The following is a 19147-nucleotide window of genomic DNA, read 5'->3' on the forward strand; positions in this document are numbered from 1 at the left end:
ATTGTATACATTAATCAAAAGCAAAAGACCGTGAAATATTGGTAAAAGTGATATAATTTTTATTGAACAGTGTAGTATTCCAAATGTGTGTTTGAGTGTGTGTGATTTGGATTTTTAACATAGCTTTAACAATTTTTCAGTCATATCACCAAGATGTCTGCAGTGTGGCAGTTTATAGTGATGTCTAGCACTGGGGCATCATGCCGCAGACATATAGCATGATGTCCCACCCAGTCACATTATCCTAAAATCAGGCCAACCAGTCCTAACACCAACCTCTTAATTCTGAGCACCTAGCGAGGCAGCTGTCAGTACCATTTTTTAAGTCTTTTTGTATGACTCAGCTGCGGGTATTCCAAAGGGCACGTAAGTAGCAACTTATGTGACTCTAGGAGTATCAGTGTTTTAAAAGATGACCTTAAATGCAAACCCTAACCTAGAGAAAATGAGCTCAATGTAAAGTTATCATAAGTACATAAACCATAAAATTAGGAAAAAGTCAAGGAGAAAAAAAATTAAAACAGTAAAATGAAGGAGAGAAGAAAAGCTTTTTTGTTGTCAGCACATTTACTGAATTTTTAAAGTTTCACATTTAGATTAGACAATCCTTTATATTGCCCCATGTCAATAAATTATTTGGAGAAAAGGTGTCTCAATACAACCAAATGGGCATACATATTGAGGCCAATAGAGAGGTCAATAACTGTCCCCTGGATCGTTCTTTTCAAATCAGCTGTTCTGGCGGTCTGGAACCATAATTTTAGTATCTCTAACATCACCTGACCTTAAATTTCAAGAGCTGATAACAGAGAAAATTAGTGATGTTAAAGTCTGAGGTCAGTTCATGTACAATTGGATCATGTACATATAATGTTTACAACATGTATTTTACCAGTATATATCTTTATAAACAATAATTACATCCTATTAATAGTAACTTGAAAAATAACTTTTAAAGAAAACAGAAAAACACAAAATGGCAAGTAATCAATTCCCAAATTGTTCTATTTTCCATATTATATGGACAAAAAACAAAGAGCATACTTGCATGTGACATTATATTCAATCCATTTCAGCAAGTATTCAAAATTTACACTTGTTGTAAATATCAGTCTTTTCAGAAGTTTAGTGAGGACAATATCAAATATGTGTTTGTGTACTTATTTCTTTCAATGAAATAACATTCATCTAGGGGACCACTGGTGAGTTGAAAGTGTTCACCTTTATAGATCACTGACATTTCACCTCTGTCTGTGTGGATTTAGTCTCGGGTTTGGGTTTGGCCACTGTAGGTATGTAAGAAAGCTTGCCAGTAGCTTCCCATGTTTTTCCCAGGTTCTTCATCCACTGATACACTGGCTGCCATGTACAGGCTACCATGTGCTGAAAATGGTGTTAAACCCATAACAACCAACCAACCAGTCATCCAGATTGTACAATACTTGTGTACACATGCACATATCTGTAAGCAGAACTGATCTAAATTGGCCTTCCCACAATGCACCAGCAGATCTGGGTATCCGCCTTACAACAAGTACCTTGCTGATTTGCCACTGCATAAATCACCTCCAGATCAGGGTTATCTGCCTTACAGCAAGTACCTTACTGATTTGCCACTGCATAAATCACCAGCAGATCTGAGTTATCTGCCTTACAGCACATACCTTACTGATTTGCCACTGCATAAATCACCAGCAGATCAGAGTTATCTGCCTTACAGCACATACCTTACTGATTTGCCACTGCATAAATCACCTCCAGATCAAAGTTATCTGTCTTACAGCACGTACCTTATTGATTTGCCACTGCATAAATCACCTCCAGATCAGAGTTATCTGCCTTACAGCAAGTACCTTACTGATTTGCCACTGCATAAATCACCTCCAGATCAGGGTTATCTCCCTTACAGCTAGTACCTTACTGATTTGCCACTGCATAAATCACCTCCAGATCAGTTATCTGCCTTACAACAAGTACCTTACTGATCTGCCGCTGCATAAATCACCTCCAGATCAGGGTTATCTGCCTTAACAGCAAGTACCTTACTGATTTGCCACTGCATACATCACCAGCAGATCAGGTTATCTGCCTTACAGCAAGTACCTTACTGATTTGCCACTGCATAAATCACCTCCAGATCAGGTTATCTGCCTTACAGCAAGTACCTTAATGATTTGCCACTGCATAAATCACCTCCAGATCAGGGTTATCTGCCTTACAGCAAGTACCTTACTGATTTGCTACTGCATAAATCACCTCCAGATCAGGGTTATCTGCCTTACAGCAAGTACCTTACTGATTTGCCACTGTATAAATCACCTCCAGATCAGGTTATCTGCCTTACAGCTAGTACCTTAATGATTTGCCACTGCATAAATCACCAGCAGATCAGGGTTATCTCCCTTATAGCAAGTATCTTAATGATTTGCCACTGCATAAATCACCAGCAGATCAGGGTTATCTTCCTTATAGCAAGTACCTTACTGATTTGCCACTGCATAAATCACCAGCAGATCAGGGTTATCTCCCTTATAGCAAGTACCTTACTGATATGCTGCTATAAGTCACCTGTAACTATGGGTATCTTCTGTTCATCTGAGGTTTGTACATTACACAGAAAATTCAACTATATGTATGGCTAACTGACATGGATCTCCACATATTATACTTGTCTATAGGAATTAAACAAGCCATGCACCAACATTATATGCACTAAATCTATTAATCCCTTCTCCACTGGAAACTGTCCTCCTACAATACTGTTTAGTGTAGTTCAGTTCCCCCTCCCCCAATACCAAACAACACTATGGGAGAAAAGTTCCCTTGGGAGAAGGCAAGAAGGCATCACAAATAAAATGCTGGTGACTGTGATAACAGCTAAATATGGTAATGTTTATTGAATGTAACAAACAACAATTATTCTATAATACATCTATATACATGTACATCAGAAAATATCATGGAAAAATCTTTCACACAAATGCAGGGATAGTACCACAAATTTTTATGTTATTTAGTTAATACAAATAAAAAAATTATTAAAACTTTCCGGCAATCATTTTCATGGGGAATCATAATGTGCTTACTGTACAAATATGACAAAACCTGCAATGAAAATCTCACTTGTGAATCTGCTAAGCATTCATATTAGCCTGACAAATGAAAATCTCACTTGTGAATCTGCTAAGCATTCATATTAGCCTGACAAATGAAAATCTCACTTGTGAATCTGCTAAGCATTCATATTAGCCTGACAAATGAAAATCTCACTTGTGAATCTGCTAAGCATTCATATTAGCCTGACATGTAAGTACAACATGCTTGAAACAGTGGTAACTGAAGACTTTGATCTACCCTTTCATTATGCGCTAGCAAATCAGGGTCTTTTAAGTTTGCTGAAAATTTATCAGTAAAAAACAGCACAGACCCTTGTCCGACTATATTACACAGCTATATCAACATTGTTTGCCATTAAATGCATAAATAAATATAATAATTACATGTAAGCTTCATTTATGCACATGAGCACACACTCAAGATTATGGTCTATTTATTATCTTTTTCCCTTGTGTAAGTGGAGAGAAATAGGTAAGAAACCTCAAATGTGTAGGCAGGTTAGACTTCGTTTTTTGGTTTTAAATAATACTGTAACTTGGCTTAGACATCTAGATATTCTTTAACTCATTAATGAGATCAAAACAATTTGTTTCATCCCTTCGTTACTGGCTGGGAGCCTGAAGGTTTATCTGCCCTAGGCATAGTCTGTGAACCTGTAGGTTTGTCTGCCCTAGGCATAGTCTGTGAACCTGTAGGTTTGTCTGCCCTAGGCACAGTTTGTAAACCTGTAGGTTTGTCTTCCCTAGGCATAGTCTGTGAACCTGTAGATTTGTCTCCCCTAGGCATAGTATGTAAACCTGTAGTTTTTTTCTGCCCTAGGCATAGTCTGTAAACCTGTAGGTTTGTCTGCCCTAGGCATAGTCTCTGAACCTGTAGGTTTGTCTGCCCTAGGCATAGTCTGTGAACCTGTAGATTTGTCTGCCCTAGGCATAGTCTGTAAACCTGCAGGTTTGTCTGCCCTAGGCATAGTCTGTAAACCTGTACGTTTGTCTGCCCTAGGCATAGTCTGTGAACCTGTAGGTTTGTCTGCCCTATGCATAGTCTGTGAACCTGTAGGTTTGTCTGCCCTAGGCATAGTCTGTGAACCTGTAGGTTTTTCTTCCCTAGTCATAGTCTGAAGGAATGGGGTAGCTCTGATTTCCAGATTAAATCTCTTGTCACTTATAACTTGAATATTTTTTAAAAAATTGAAACAAATTTTAAAAAAAGATTTGGTGTCCTATATATTTACAAAATGGAACAAAACTGTTCTCCCTTTTTATTTCTATTCTCTTCATAAACTGAATTGTGGGAATCTATAATTTCACATGAACGGAAGATCAATAAATTAATTAGAGTTTTGATCTTGTCATAAGACCCTGATGGAATTACACGAGTATACATATGTGTGCGTGTGGGCAGCATAATTGGGTGAAGGTCAAAATCTGGATTCAGTGCTCAATTCAATTCAAAATGTCAAACAGACACTTTTTTAGCGTTTCCTATGCCACCAACATGTATGGGGTAGATTCTTCCACTCACCCACAACACACTTTTTATTAAAAATAAAAAAATAAAAATCTGCTGCTGAGGAAAAATTTCACTCAGTAATAATGATGCATAATTAAGACATACAATTAATATTACTGTTGATTGTTGTAACAAACATCAGCTAAAAATGCATTCATATCATTTTCAAAGGTATATTCTTGTTGCATTTTGAAATTGACATAATTCTGCACACAACCATACATACTCAAAGCATAAGACAGACTCTTTTTAGTCTGGGATAAAATTTGAGAAAATTCCTACTAGTTGGTGAGATAAGATTATAATGCATGTATGTCCATGGAGAAATAAAGTTCCCATGTGTGATATTGGAAAGGTCTAGGGTTGCAATTGTTGCTGTGGTTGTGTTTCCTCCTTATAGTCATGTATCACCCGGTTAGCCTGGCGCAGGAATTGCTGCTGCTTGTAATAGATTTTTAATACACCTTTTATTGTGATGAAGGCTACACCACCCTGCAACAGAAATGGAAATTTTTTATATATACAGCAGTTATGTGACTCATTTGCTAAAATCAGCATGGTTAGGATAAATCACAGGACACAAAATAAGGATGCATAAATTAAGTTTTAGCACAATTCAGACCCTGATATCAAAATTTAGTTTTAATGATAAATTCTGGCACAGTCCACTGAGTATGAAAATTGAATCAAAATGACCTCCTTTGTACATACATAGTGGATCTCATCAAGATACAAGCATAATAATGTTTCCCAGCAGTACATGGAGTTGTTTCCAGAAAAAAAGTACCCAAAGAAAAGAACCAGACCTGACAATTCATAAAAGGTTTGAAAACATACATAAAGCAACATAACAGAAATAATCTTTATAGATCACAGGAAGGCAAATGACTTGACTGAAATAACATACTTTGTTAAAAGCTCTTCTATTACAATTTCAAAGCAAATTTTTTTTTTCATAATACAATCTTACTGAAAATATAACAGTATGTGTAACTCTACAACAGTCTGTTAATTTCTGGTGGAATAAAATATGGCATGTCCCAGGGCTCAATCCTAGAACCTATCTTATTTCTCTTGTAGATTAATAATCTACCACTGAATACTGTGAACACTGAAACTGATATGCAAGCAGATTATGCAACATTCCACACATCTGGCCAAGACAGCAATACAATCCAAGAACAGTTGAAGCCTAATCTTAATTACATCAGTCAATTGTGTCAAGACAATGGAATGTATATAAATACCAAAAAGACCACTGCAATGCTACTAGGGACATCCAACAGATTATTCTTGCAAAGCCCCATTCCAGTCATCTGTAAATGATGATTATATATCTAATGTACACTGTCATAAACTCCTGATAAACTTGGAATAAACAAATCATGTATGTGAACATTCTAGCTTCCAAAATAAATATTACCACAAAGCCTGAAGAAATATCTACCAATGCATGCAAAGAAACATTTCTATTCTATTCAACTTATATATGGACTATTGTTTGAGAGTATGGGGTTTATGCACACAAATATTAATCATATAATCACACTTCAAATGCATGCAGCTAGAATTATCCCAGATGTTAATCAAATGAAACCATCTGCTGACATGTTTCAGCCTTTATACAAGCTTCCTTTTAACAGATGAATTTCATATCATGGATTATTTTGGTTTATACAGTCATTCATAATTTAACACCATATTACTCAAGCAATAGCCTGGTCCAAAAAGAATTTTATCTCTGAGTATTCTTAACATCATCATCATACATATGTTTGAAACTACCAAACTCAAGAACTAATGCATGGAAAAAGTCATTAACACAGAATGGATCTACTGATTGTAAACAGTTACCACAAGAACTAAACAAAGCTGATGTTTCAACTACCTGAGCATATAATATATCTCTCACTAAAAATTCATCAGTGTCTCCTTTGTTCTTATCTGCATGAATTAATCAGTTCTAAACATTACATAATGATGTACATGTACAGCCATTACATAAGTATTTAAGAGAACTATTTGTGTGACACCAACCCACAAAATAATTTTTTCTTCTTTTATAAATATTGTGAAAATGTTTAAAATATTTTATGCTGGAGGGCCTCATGAGAGATTAGCTAATATCTGCCTCAAGGAGTTGTTCCCTCTGATAATAATAATAATAATAATAATAATAACTATTATTATTACCACAAAGTCTGATGTTCATGGCAAACAAAAGAATATGGTTAAACCTGCAAAACTTCAAATCCTTTAAAATTTTATAAACACACAAAATTATTGAGAAAAATACATGTAATATTATCTGCCTTGCCTAAATATGAATTTCTGCCATGTCTCAAAATCTGAATTTTTAATTTGTTTCAACAATCTCAAATTTCAACTTGTCAGGTAAAAACTCAGCAACATATCATTATAAATACTGATCTCATAATTAAATGTGGCTTTGCAATGGATTAGATCTCATACATTAAATGTGGCTTTGCAATGGATTAGATCTCATACATCAAATGTGACTTTGCAATGGATTAGATCTCATACATTAAATGTGGCTTTGCAATGGATTAGATCTCATACATCAAATGTGGCTTTGCAATGGATTAGATCTCATACATTAAATGTGGTTTTGCAATGGATTAGATCTCATACATCACATGTGGCTTTGCAATGGATTAGATCTCATACATCAAATGTGGCTTTGCAATGGATTAGATCTCATACATTAAATGTGGTTTTGCAATGGATTAGATCTCATACATTAAATGTGGCTTTGCAATGGATTAGATCTCATACATCAAATGTGGCTTTGCAATGGATTAAATCTCATACATTAAATGTGGTTTTGCAATGGATTAGATCTCATACATCACATGGGGCTTTGCAATGGATTAGATCTCATACATCAAATGTGGCTTTGCAATGGATTAGATCTCATACATCAAATGTGGCTTTGTAATGGATTAGATCTCATACATCAAATGTGGCTTTGCAATGGATTAGATCTCATACATCGAATGTGGCTTTGCAATGGATTAGATCTCATACATCAAATGTGGCTTTGCAATGGCTTAGATCTCATATATCACATGTGGCTTTGCAATGGATTAGATCTCATATATCAAATGTGGCTTTGCAATGGATTAGATCTCATACATTAAATGTGGCTTTGCAATGGATTAGATCTCATACATCACATGTGGCTTTGCAATGGATTATATCTCACACATTGAATGTGGCTTTGCAATGGATTAGATCTCATACATAGCATGTGGCTTTGCAATGGATTAGATCTCATACATCACATATGGCTTTGCAATGGATTAGATCTCGTACATCAAATGTGGTTTTACAATGGATTAGATCTCATACATTAAATGTGGTTTTGCAATGGATTAGTTCTCATACATTAAATGTGGCTTTGTAATGGATTAGATCTCGTACATCAAATGCGGCTTTGCAATGGATTAGATCTCATACATTAAACGTGGCTTTGCAATGAATTAGATCTTATACATCACATGTGGCTTTGCAACATCAGGAAAGAGTCCAAGTGTACAAGACAAAAGAGTACTGCAAAATCTACACAGAAAAAAGTCCAAGTGGACAAGAATACAAAGTACTTCACAATCTACACAGAAATGAATCAAATTGTACAAAAATACAAAGTACTGCACAACCTACACCAAAAAGAGTCAAAGTGAACAAACAATACAGAGTACTGCACAATCTACACAGAAAAAGTCAAAGTGTACAATAATACAGAGTACTGCACAATCTAGGCAGAAAAAAGTCCAGGTGTACAAGAATACAAAGTACTGCACAACCTACACAGAAAAAAGTCCAACTGTACAAGGATACAGAGTGCTGCACAATATACATAGAAAAAAATCAAGGTGTACAAGAATACAAAGTACTGCACAATCTACACAGAAAAGAAAGTGTACAAGAATACAGAGTACTGCACAATCTACACAGAAAAAAGTCCAAGTGTACAAAAATACAAAGTACAGCACAATCTATGCAGAAAAGAAAGTGCACAAGAATAAAGAGTACTAGACAATCCATACAGAAAAGACTCAAAGTGTACAAGAATACAGAGTACTTCACAATCTACACATAAAAAGTCCAAGTGTACAAGAATACAGAGTACTGCACAATCTACACAGAAAATAATCAGTACACAAGAATACAGAGTACTGCAAAATCTAAGCAGAAAAGGATCAAAGTGTACACAGAAAAAGGTCCAAGCGCAAAAAAATACAAAGAACTGCACAATCTACACAGAAAAGAATCAAAGTGTACAAGAATATTGAGTAATGCACAATCTACACCAAAGAGAGTCAAAGTGTACAAGAATGCAAGTACTGCACAATCTATGCAGAAAAGAATCAAAGTGTACAAGAATACGGAGTACGGCACAATATACACAGAAAAAAGTCAAAGTGTAGAAGAATACAAAGTACTACACAATCTACAGAGAAATGAATCAAAGTGTACAAGAATACAGAGTACTATATAATCTGCACAGAAAAGAGTCAAAGTGTACAAGAATACAGAGTACTGCACAATCAACACAGAAAAGAATCAAAGTGTACAAGAATACAGATTATTATATGCTCATTTTTTCCCCCGTTAACTTTACATTGTCAGAATCATTCAGTATTACCCGATACTGAACTTGCGCAACAATACACATACAGCATTCACGTGCATAAAGGAACTACTTTCTTTTAACAAACAATGGATGCAGATGCCAGCACTTTTGATTTGTACACAAATCATGTACACTCACGTAAGAGGCTCTTTACATTGTGGTTGTTTAAATTTGTTTCTGAATGAACTAAAACAGATGTTTTGTGGACTGCTACATACCAGCTGCTTTGGCACATTCCGCGTTTATACAATGTTACGGATTTAGGCTAGCTACATTATATAACAGATCCAGGATAAGGTCCTTACACATAACATACAAGTGACAAGTCATATACTCTCTTCTTTAGCTGGTGATAAGAATGGCAAAATAAAATATACTTAGTTTTACATCCTGAATTTCCTCAAAATGTATTTTCTTAATTCTGCAAATCCAAATTACATGGGCCATTTCAAAGGTTTTCAATCTGGATTACACATTTCAAAATTGTGCTGTAATTTCGATGATAAGTGCAATTGCATCCTCCTTACTGCACTCAAAATGAAATAAGCATTAAATTCCATAGCGTCTTTTTGATAATTGCAATTGAAAGACTTCATATTTTTCCCACATTATGATTTCAAACATTCAATGACAGAAACAGAAACACATTTGCAGATGTGAACACGCTTCTCCCTTGCTTACTGAATCTCATGTATTTCATGTGGAATTGTCTCATACAAATCCAGTCAATAATCACGAAATTTCCAAGAATTGAGAAAATTACCAAAATCTATTCATTCCAGATCAAATGGAAAAGTTGTTGCAATGCACATTCATTCACAATATGACTCCCAATTTCAATTTTAACTAGACACGCCATTTTCTTTCGAAAGTTATGTCGAGCACATGACTAAGTTCAAATTTATCTGGGCAGAGTTATGTGCGCAGTAATAATGTTGACTTGTGTAATGATGAATCTGCGCTTGTGTATTTAGTTTGGAATGCGGCATACATTCATTTACGTTGTTTCTTGTAGTGTATTGTGTTTATATAATTACACCTTAGGTAGAATAAAAAAATGAGCATATAATAAAAAGGTTACTGCATTTGTATGGGAAAATATGAACTCGTTTTGTCGGAAAGATATACTGCACTCCCAAGGTCGTGCAGTATTCCATCCCAAAACTCATTCATATTTTCCCATACAAATACAGTAACCTATACGTACTGCACAATCTACACCAATAAGAGTCAAAGTGTATAAGAATACAGAGTACTACACAATCTAAACAGAAAAGAGTCAAAGTGTATAAGAATACAGAGTACTATACAATCTACACAGAAAAAAGCCCAAGTGTACAAGGATGCCAAGTACTACACACTCTACACAGAAAAAGAGTCAAAGTGTACAAGAATACAGGGTACAGCACAATCTATAATCCAAATGCTGAATGGTACTTGAAACCAGATATATTTGTTTTTCAACTATATTATTAACCTCAAAAACATCTCATCATTATCATATGATGAAATACATTTTCTTCAAATGAAAAAAGTGCAAACTTGTGTATGGTTCCTAATTATTCGTAGATCCTATCAGAAAAGACTATTACTGGATCCATTTACAGGAGGGCTATTTACAAATGAAATCAGTTCACTGAGAATGATAATTTCATTTTAAAATTTAAAATGCATGAAACAGACATCGATTCCTTATTTATTATATAATATCATAATACTATCATCATTTTTGGGACTGGATCAGGGGTTGGGAGGGAGATGGCAAGCCATGGGATCAGTCTGTAGTCTTGGCCATTATTTAATCTGAGTGGAAAATAAGGTACACATGTGCTATCTATCAACATGATTTGTATACATAAAGTAAACATCCATGAGAGATGTGTTGATAGACTTTGACACTTCAGAGAATGGATCTAAATTAGCCTTCAAATAAAGCTTGAACAAAGGCATGCTTGAGCTATGCTACTGTAATAGCTATGCTTGAGCTATGCTACTGTAATAGGCATACTTGAGCTATGCTACTGTAATAGGCATGCTTGAACTATGCTACTGTAATAGCCATGCTTGATCTATGCTACTGTAATAGGCATGCTACTATAATAGGCATACTTGAGCTATGCTACTGTAATAGGCATGCTTGAACTATGCTACTGTAATAGGCATGATTGAACTATGCTACTGTAATAGGTATGCTTGAACTATGCTACTGTAATAGGCATACTTGAGCTATGCTACTGTAATAGGCATACTTGATCTATGCTACTGTAACAGGCATGCTACTATAATAGGCATACTTGAGCTATGCTACTGTAATAGGCATGCTTGAACTATGCTACTGTGATATGCATGCTTGGACTGTGCTACTGTGATAGGCATGCTTGAGCTATGCTACTGTAATATGCATGCTTGAACTGTGCTGCTGTGATAGGCATGCTTGAACTATGCTACTGTAACAGACATGCTTGAGCTATGCTACTGTAATAGGCATGTTTGAGCTATGCTACTGTAACAGGCATGCTACTGTAATAGGCATACTTGAGTTATGCTACTGTGATAGGCATGCTTGTGCTATGGTACTGTGATATGCATGCTTGAACTGTGCTGCTGTGATAGGCATGCTTGAGCTATGCTACTGTGATATACATGCTTGAACTGTGCTACTGTTATAGGCATGTTTGAGCTATGCTACTGCAATAGGCAAGATTGACCTATGCTACTGTAATATGTATTCTTGAGGTATGCTACTGTAATAGGCATGCTTGAGCTATGCTACTCTAATAGGCATGCTACTGTATAATAGGCATGCTTGAGCTATGCTGCCATAATAGGCATGCTTGAGCTATGTTACTCTAATAGGCATGCTACTGTAATAGGCATGCTTGAGCTATGCTATCGTAATAGGCATGCTTGAACTATGCTACTGTAATAGGCATGCTTGAGCTATGCTACTGTAATAGGAATGCTTGAACTGTGCCACTGTGATAGGCATTCTTGAGCTATGCTACTATAATAGGCATGCTTGAGCTATGCTACTATAATAGGCATGCTTACTGTAATAGGAATGCTTGAGCTATGCTACTGAAATAGGCATGCTTGAGCTATGCTACTGTAACAGGCATTCTTGAGCTATGCTACTATAATAGGCATGTTTACTGTAATAGGCATGATTGAGCTACGCTACTGTGATAGGCACACTTGAGTTATGCTATTGTAATAGGCATGATTGAGTTATGCTACTTTGATCAGCATGCTTGAGCTATGCTTGTGTAATAGGCATGCTTGAGATATGCTACATAATATGCATTCTTGAGGTATGCTACTGTAATATGCATGCTTGAGCTATGCTACTGTAATAGGCAAAATTGACCTATGCTACTGTAATATGTATTCTTGAGGTATGCTACTGTAATATGCATGCTTGAGCTATGCTGCTTTAATTGGTATGCTTGACCTATGCTACTGTAATATATATTCTTGAGGTATGCTACTGTAATAGGCAAAATTGACCTATGCTACTGTAATATGTATTCTTGAGGTATGATACTGTAATAGGCATGCTTGAGCTATACTACTGTAATAGGCATGTTACTGTAATAGGCATGCTTGACCTATGCTACTGTAATATGTATTCTTGAGGTATGCTACTGTAATAGGCATGCTTGAGCTATACTACTGTAATAGACATGTTACTGTAATAGGCATGCTTGAGCTATGCTACTCTAATAGGCATGCTACTGTAATATGCATGCTGAACTGCGCTACTGTAATAGGTATGCTTGAACTGTGCTACTGTGATAGGCATGCTTGAGCTATGCTACTGTAATAGGCGTGCTTGAGCTATGCTACTCTAATAGGCATGCCACTGTAATATGCATGCTTGAACTGTGCTACTGTAATAGGTATGCTTGAGCTATGCTACTCTAATAGGCATGCTACTGTAATATGCATGCTTGAACTGTGCTACTCTAATAGGCATGCTTGAGCTATGCTACTCTAATAGGCATGCTACTGTAATATGCATGCTTGAACTGTGCTACTGTGATAGGCATGCTTGAGCTATGCAACTGTAATAGGCATGTTACTGTAATAGGCATGCTTGAACTATGCTACTGTGATAGGCATGCTTGAACTATGCTACTGTAATAGGCATGCTTGAGCTATGCTACTCTAATAGGCATGCTACTGTAATATGCATACTTGAACTGTGCTACTGTAATATGTATGCTTGAACTGTGCTACTGTAATAGGTATGCTTGAACTGTGCTACTGTGATAGGCATGCTTGAGCTATGCTACTGTAATAGGCATGTTACTGTAATAGGCATGCTTGAAATGTGTTACTGTAATAGGCATGCTTGAAATGTGCTACTGTGATATGCATGCTTGAGCTATACTACTGTGATATGCATGCTTGAACTGTGCTACTGTGATCGGCATGCTTGAGCTATGCTACTCTAATAGGCATGCTACTGTAATATGCATGCTTGAAATGTGCTACTGTAATAGGTATGCTTGAACTTTGCTACTGTAATAGGTATGCTTGAACTGTGCTACTGTGATAGGCATGCTTGATCTATGCTACTGTGATATGCAATGCTTGAACTGTGCTACTGTGATCGGCATGCTTGAGCTATGCCACTGTGATCGGCATGCTTGAGCTATGCTACTGTAATAGGCATGCTTAAGAACATGGCAATGAGTAGTAAAGCTATAAATAAAAATGGCTCACTCAGTTACTAATTACCCGCCCTATTAAGGGAACAATTGTTTATATGGACAGTACTAAGGGCGGATAAAAACATATTTTTCTGTGCTTACATTTTCACAAATGTCTGCAATATCAGTATTCTTCAGAATGAGCAATTTATAAAAACTCAAACAATGAAAACAAGAGGCCCTTGAAGGATGGCTATACTAGGCGAAAAAACTTCCAGGAATACAAGATATGACCATTTCTTCCTTTTAACAGTCATGCGTTGAAACTATCTTTGACATTCTTCAGCAATAACAAGATTTTCAGATTAGCTACTGTGGTGGTCAGATTAGCTACTGTGGTGGTCAGATAAGCTACTGTGGTGGTCAGATTAGCTACTGTGGTGGTCATACTGGATGTCAGATTGACACTATTTTCATTTAGGACCAAGTAAACTTCATTATAAGTCTTTTGGTGAAAACCCATTGTTGATATGACCATCCATTCAGGGAAATGGTGACAGAAAGCTTTTCAAGATAGTCATGGTGGCCATGTTGTGGGTCAATTTGCATCATTTTTATTTAGGACCAACTACACCCTATAAAAATTGTTCTGATGAAAACCCTATATCAAAATTACTTTCTATTTAAGAGGAGCAGCAATGACAAAATTTTCAAGATGTTAGCTCAGCACCATTTTAATTTAGGACCAGCAAGACATAAGAAGTCTTCTGATGACACCACCATGTTGATATGACTTTCCACATTGGAGAAGTAACAAAAACAAGATTTTTAAGTTGTCTGGTGGTATTACTGAATATTAGATGCACGCCGCTTCCATTTAGGACCAACTAGACATCATAAAAAGACTTCTAGTGAGAGCATGATGACTACCCATTTAAGACCAACTAGACATCATAAAAAGACTTCTAGCATGATGACTACCCATTTAGGACCAACTAGACATCATAAAAAGACTTCTAGTGAGAGCATGATGACTACCCATTTAGGAGAAGTAGTGATATTATGATTTTCCAGATGGGCATTGTGGTGGCCATATTGGATTTCTAATTATTACCATTTTTATTTACGACCATCTAGACCGTGAAAACCCCATGTTGATAAGATTATCAAGGTTGCCACTGTGGTGGCTACAATAAATGTCCGAGAAGCACCATTTTCATTTGGGACCAACTAAATATCATAAGAATTATTTTAGTAAAAAAGAAAACATGTTGGTATGGCCATCCATTCAGGATGGGTAGCAAAAACTAGATTCTCAAGATGGTAGCAGTGGCTGCCATACTGTATATGCAAGCAGTGGCACCTTTTCCATTTAGGACAAATTATAAGATCTCTTCTGGTGAAAACCCAATGTTAATATTTCTTTCTTCAGGAGTAATTGCAAGATTCTTTAGATGGCCGCCATGGTGGCCACTCTGAGCAGCACCATTTTCATTCAGGACCAACTAGACATCATAGGAAGTCTTTCAGTAAAACACTGTGTTTATATGACAACCATCCATTTGGGAGGCATAGTGATAACAAGGTTTTAAGATGGCTACTGTAGTGGCCATATTAGACAGAAGATAGACATGATTTTCATTAAGGACCAACTAAACATCCCAAGAAGTCTTCTGGTGAAAATTTTATGACTTTCCATTCTGGAGTAACAGAGATAACAAGATTTTCAAGATGGCTGTCAAGTCCAAAGTGCCTTGCCCAAGGAAACATCACAGGAGCTGAATAAGGTACATCTGATGATAGGATTAGGAACTGCACGCTTACATGTATGAATCCAGCACTGTAACCAATGAACTAACATGGCTCCTTAACCAGGGGTTGGGGCTTATGCTGTAAAGGCATAGTGACAACCCTCCAGGCTCGTAATTAGTGAAAATAGGGATTAAAATTAGTGAATTCTGGCATGAATTCGTGAAGCAATCTTCAAGTCCGGGAATATTGGTCGGAACAAATGTTTAGCATGGTCTCCAGCTGACAAAGGTAGATTGTGTTCAACAAGAAAACTCACAAACAATGCATCAGTGTTGGTAGCTTGCAGGTCTTCTGTCAATGGCTTAAAATATTCCAGAGCTGAAATCTGCAAGTTCTTAATTTTCCCAACCTCTATGTGCTTTTTACTACCAATGTGCTTCCTCACATTGTCTCTACCACCATGCCCAATGCTAAAATTTGTGGCACACTGAGTGAAAAAAGCATGATGTATATCGGTGTTTGACGGCTGAATGCATGGCCAATGTTTGGTATATTCCAAACTAAACATCATTTTTTGTGCAATGCATTTCTTTTTCCTTCTTGGTAAAGACATTTTCAAGATGCGATGCCGAATGGTAATTTAAATCAGTGTTTGCGGTGCATGAACAAAGCAAAATTCCAGTTAGGCCCCAGTTTCTCTCAAAAGTATTTGTAAAACTACTCTTATACATATCAATTAAAATAAGCAAAAATGCTTGCTACCGGGCCAACTGTACCAATAGTTCCATTAATATCGTGACCAGCAGTACCAGACAGTTTTGGCAACTGCCAATATCACGACTAGCGCTGAACGGGAAATCAGTTATTTTATTAAAGATTTAAAATAATTGAGAATTAGGGAATTCATGATTTTTTTTTGCATGCGGTGTAAATCTGTGAATTGCTGAAAAAGTCATGAAATTCAAGGCAAAATTGTGAGGGTTGGCAGCTATGTAATGGTACAATTACTTAAGGAAATAATGATTGTGGCTATAATGGCACGATATTAAGTACAAAATTCAGGACAGAAGTTAAGAAAAGTTTAGCTAATTATTTTAATTGAAAAGAAACATGAAAGAAAAATGATTTGTATAAAACAATTGACTTTTACTATGAACATAAGGTGTAAAATGAGTCTTTCCATACAAAAATTCGCTTTTAGGACAATAATTTTGTAAAACTGACAAAAAAAGTATGTAATATCATATTACCTTAATTCATAATACAACACTCCCTCAAAAACTAGCACCCTGATAACTCACGAACCCACTTATAATGTGGGGTCAGGAGTGGATCCCATTTTTTAAACCAGAAAGTTCCCAAAGAATTTATCCCTATTTGTTGAACTTGAAGAAAATCAGTAACAGAAACTTTGATGTATCTTTCCTTTTATCATTGAAAACGGTAGATAGAACCTGGAAATTTTAATCAACACTATGAAATATCACATTTAAAAATAGGTCATACAATTTTTTACATTTTCTTTCCAAACAACATTCCTAGCACACTGCAATTAACGATTTGTAAGGAAATTTCAATAATGAAAATGTCAATTATGCCGAGTGGAGGCAGTACTTTAATAAATAAATACAAATTAAATTTTTTATTGATCAATTGAAATTTGTGTTCTAGTTCTATCTTTTAGTTATTTTAAGTGTAATCATCATAAATGTAATGTGACCACTGTAATTAAACGTAATCTACCGTAACAGCCATGTCCACAAGCGTTTCTCTGAGAGAACCTAGTAATTAAGTGCTGACCATTCTTTGATAACTGTCTTCCAGAAGAATTTGTTGTTTTGTTGCACTGAATTAAAAGCTGGCCTCCTTTGTATTATCAGGTTAATAATGTCTTTTGAATCAAATAAAGGAGGTGGAATAAAAGAAAAGTTAAAAGGCATGAAAATCCTACAAACTTAATCTAGCAGCCTCAGTCATATGTCAGGTGAACTCACTTCATTTGATCAATCGAACACTTATAAATGTTATTGTGTACGCAACATAAACTACCTTAAATTAACTCACTCTTTCACAACCGTGATCAAAGATAATGAGGCAGCCAAGTGAAATGAATATAATGAAATCACAACATCAATGTTGTACTAATTGAACAATACAAAAATTGAGTTGCAACATAGATGATTGTCTCATGAAATAAACGTCGTGTGTTTTTGAAAAAAAGGAATCTTGTTTGGAGGTGTAGTAACAGCTAGTCTAGTTCCCTGCTCTGTAGACTCCCGATTTGGCAGGATAATATTAAACACCAGTACAGGAACCAGACTCAACAAGAAAACAAGAAGCAGTGACGTAATACACAGATTTTTTCGTGTATATGTGATGGCTGTTGAAACCAACTTTCATATGTTGGACATTTTGAAAATAAATGTTATTTAAACAGAATAACAAATAACTTCATTAGAAAAAGCGTATTATTAAAAGTTATTATCAACGTGATTGTAAAATGAGGGTTCAGTCAATAAACAGCCCAGTTCCCTAACGCCCCCCCCCACCCCGTTTTCTCAATGTCAAAGTCTTTTTTTTCCTCACTTTTTGGAGGTCCCTCAGTAACTTGCGCCTCGCTTTTAGTGCAGTCTGTGTTTGTGGATCCTGTTGTGTGCGAGTTATTGAGGGAAAGGTGTACCAATTTTGATCTCAATCCATGTTTCTGTTTCTTGTTCTGTTTTAAAGTTATTGACCAGAAATGGCAAATGTAGCATAAGTCTTCATATTTGTAATGCTCTGCTAAAATGCTTACCCAGTACTTGGAACTTACCAACAATGTCCTCTGAAAATTGGACTGTACAGATCCAAAGAGTAATTTCCCAAAAATTGTGGCAACCGTAGGGAGGATCAGTGCCCCACATAGAACACGAGTGGCCGAAATAGGGTCCGACAGGGGGATTGTGTCTGCAGGTGTCCGTGAAGGCCTGGTTACACCTATGGGAAGAAATAGTAACATCTATTATGTAACTTTACTAATCAGAATTACATATATTTGTTTATGTGAATTACTTTGCAATTTCTTACCCCATAATTCTAATGTAAAAGAATAAAGAAATGCTTTTGCCAATGACTGACCTCCTCCAATAAAAACAACAACTGACCTCCACCAAAATCCAGCAGATCCAACAACTGACCTCCTCCACCAAAATCCAGCAGATCCAACAACTGACCTCCTCCACCAAAATCCTGCAGATCCAACAACTGACCTCCTCCACCAAAATCCAGCAGATCCAACAACTGACCTCCTCCACCAAGATCCAGCAGACATACTATCAGACCAAGACTGTGACCAGAAGACTGCTAATAATTGATTCATCCCTGTTTACTTTGAACATTCAACCTGGATTGTCATCTTTACTCATCCATATGAGACGATCCAGCTCACATACTCTCATGCCACTACCTACTGATCACA

General features: G+C 36.2%; 1 protein-coding gene across 1 annotated transcript in view; it reads right to left on the reverse strand.

Moving 5' to 3' along the window:
* Positions 1 to 2862: 2862 nt before the first annotated feature.
* LOC149795635 (E3 ubiquitin-protein ligase MARCHF5-like) overlaps positions 2863 to 19147 on the reverse strand; it is a 121642-nt gene continuing 105357 nt past the window's right edge. The window contains exons 6-7 of the mRNA XM_089965464.1: positions 18503 to 18666; positions 2863 to 5118 (exon numbers count right to left, since the gene is read on the reverse strand). Coding sequence (XP_089821590.1) covers positions 4984 to 5118; positions 18503 to 18666 — 299 coding nt within the window. The 3' untranslated portion in view covers positions 2863 to 4983. The remainder of the gene's footprint in view (positions 5119 to 18502; positions 18667 to 19147) is intronic.

The sequence above is a fragment of the Sinohyriopsis cumingii genome, chromosome 7 (assembly GCF_028554795.1).
Source record: "Sinohyriopsis cumingii isolate HCF-2022 chromosome 7, ASM2855479v2, whole genome shotgun sequence".
Classification (NCBI taxonomy): Eukaryota; Metazoa; Mollusca; class Bivalvia; order Unionida; family Unionidae; genus Sinohyriopsis; species Sinohyriopsis cumingii.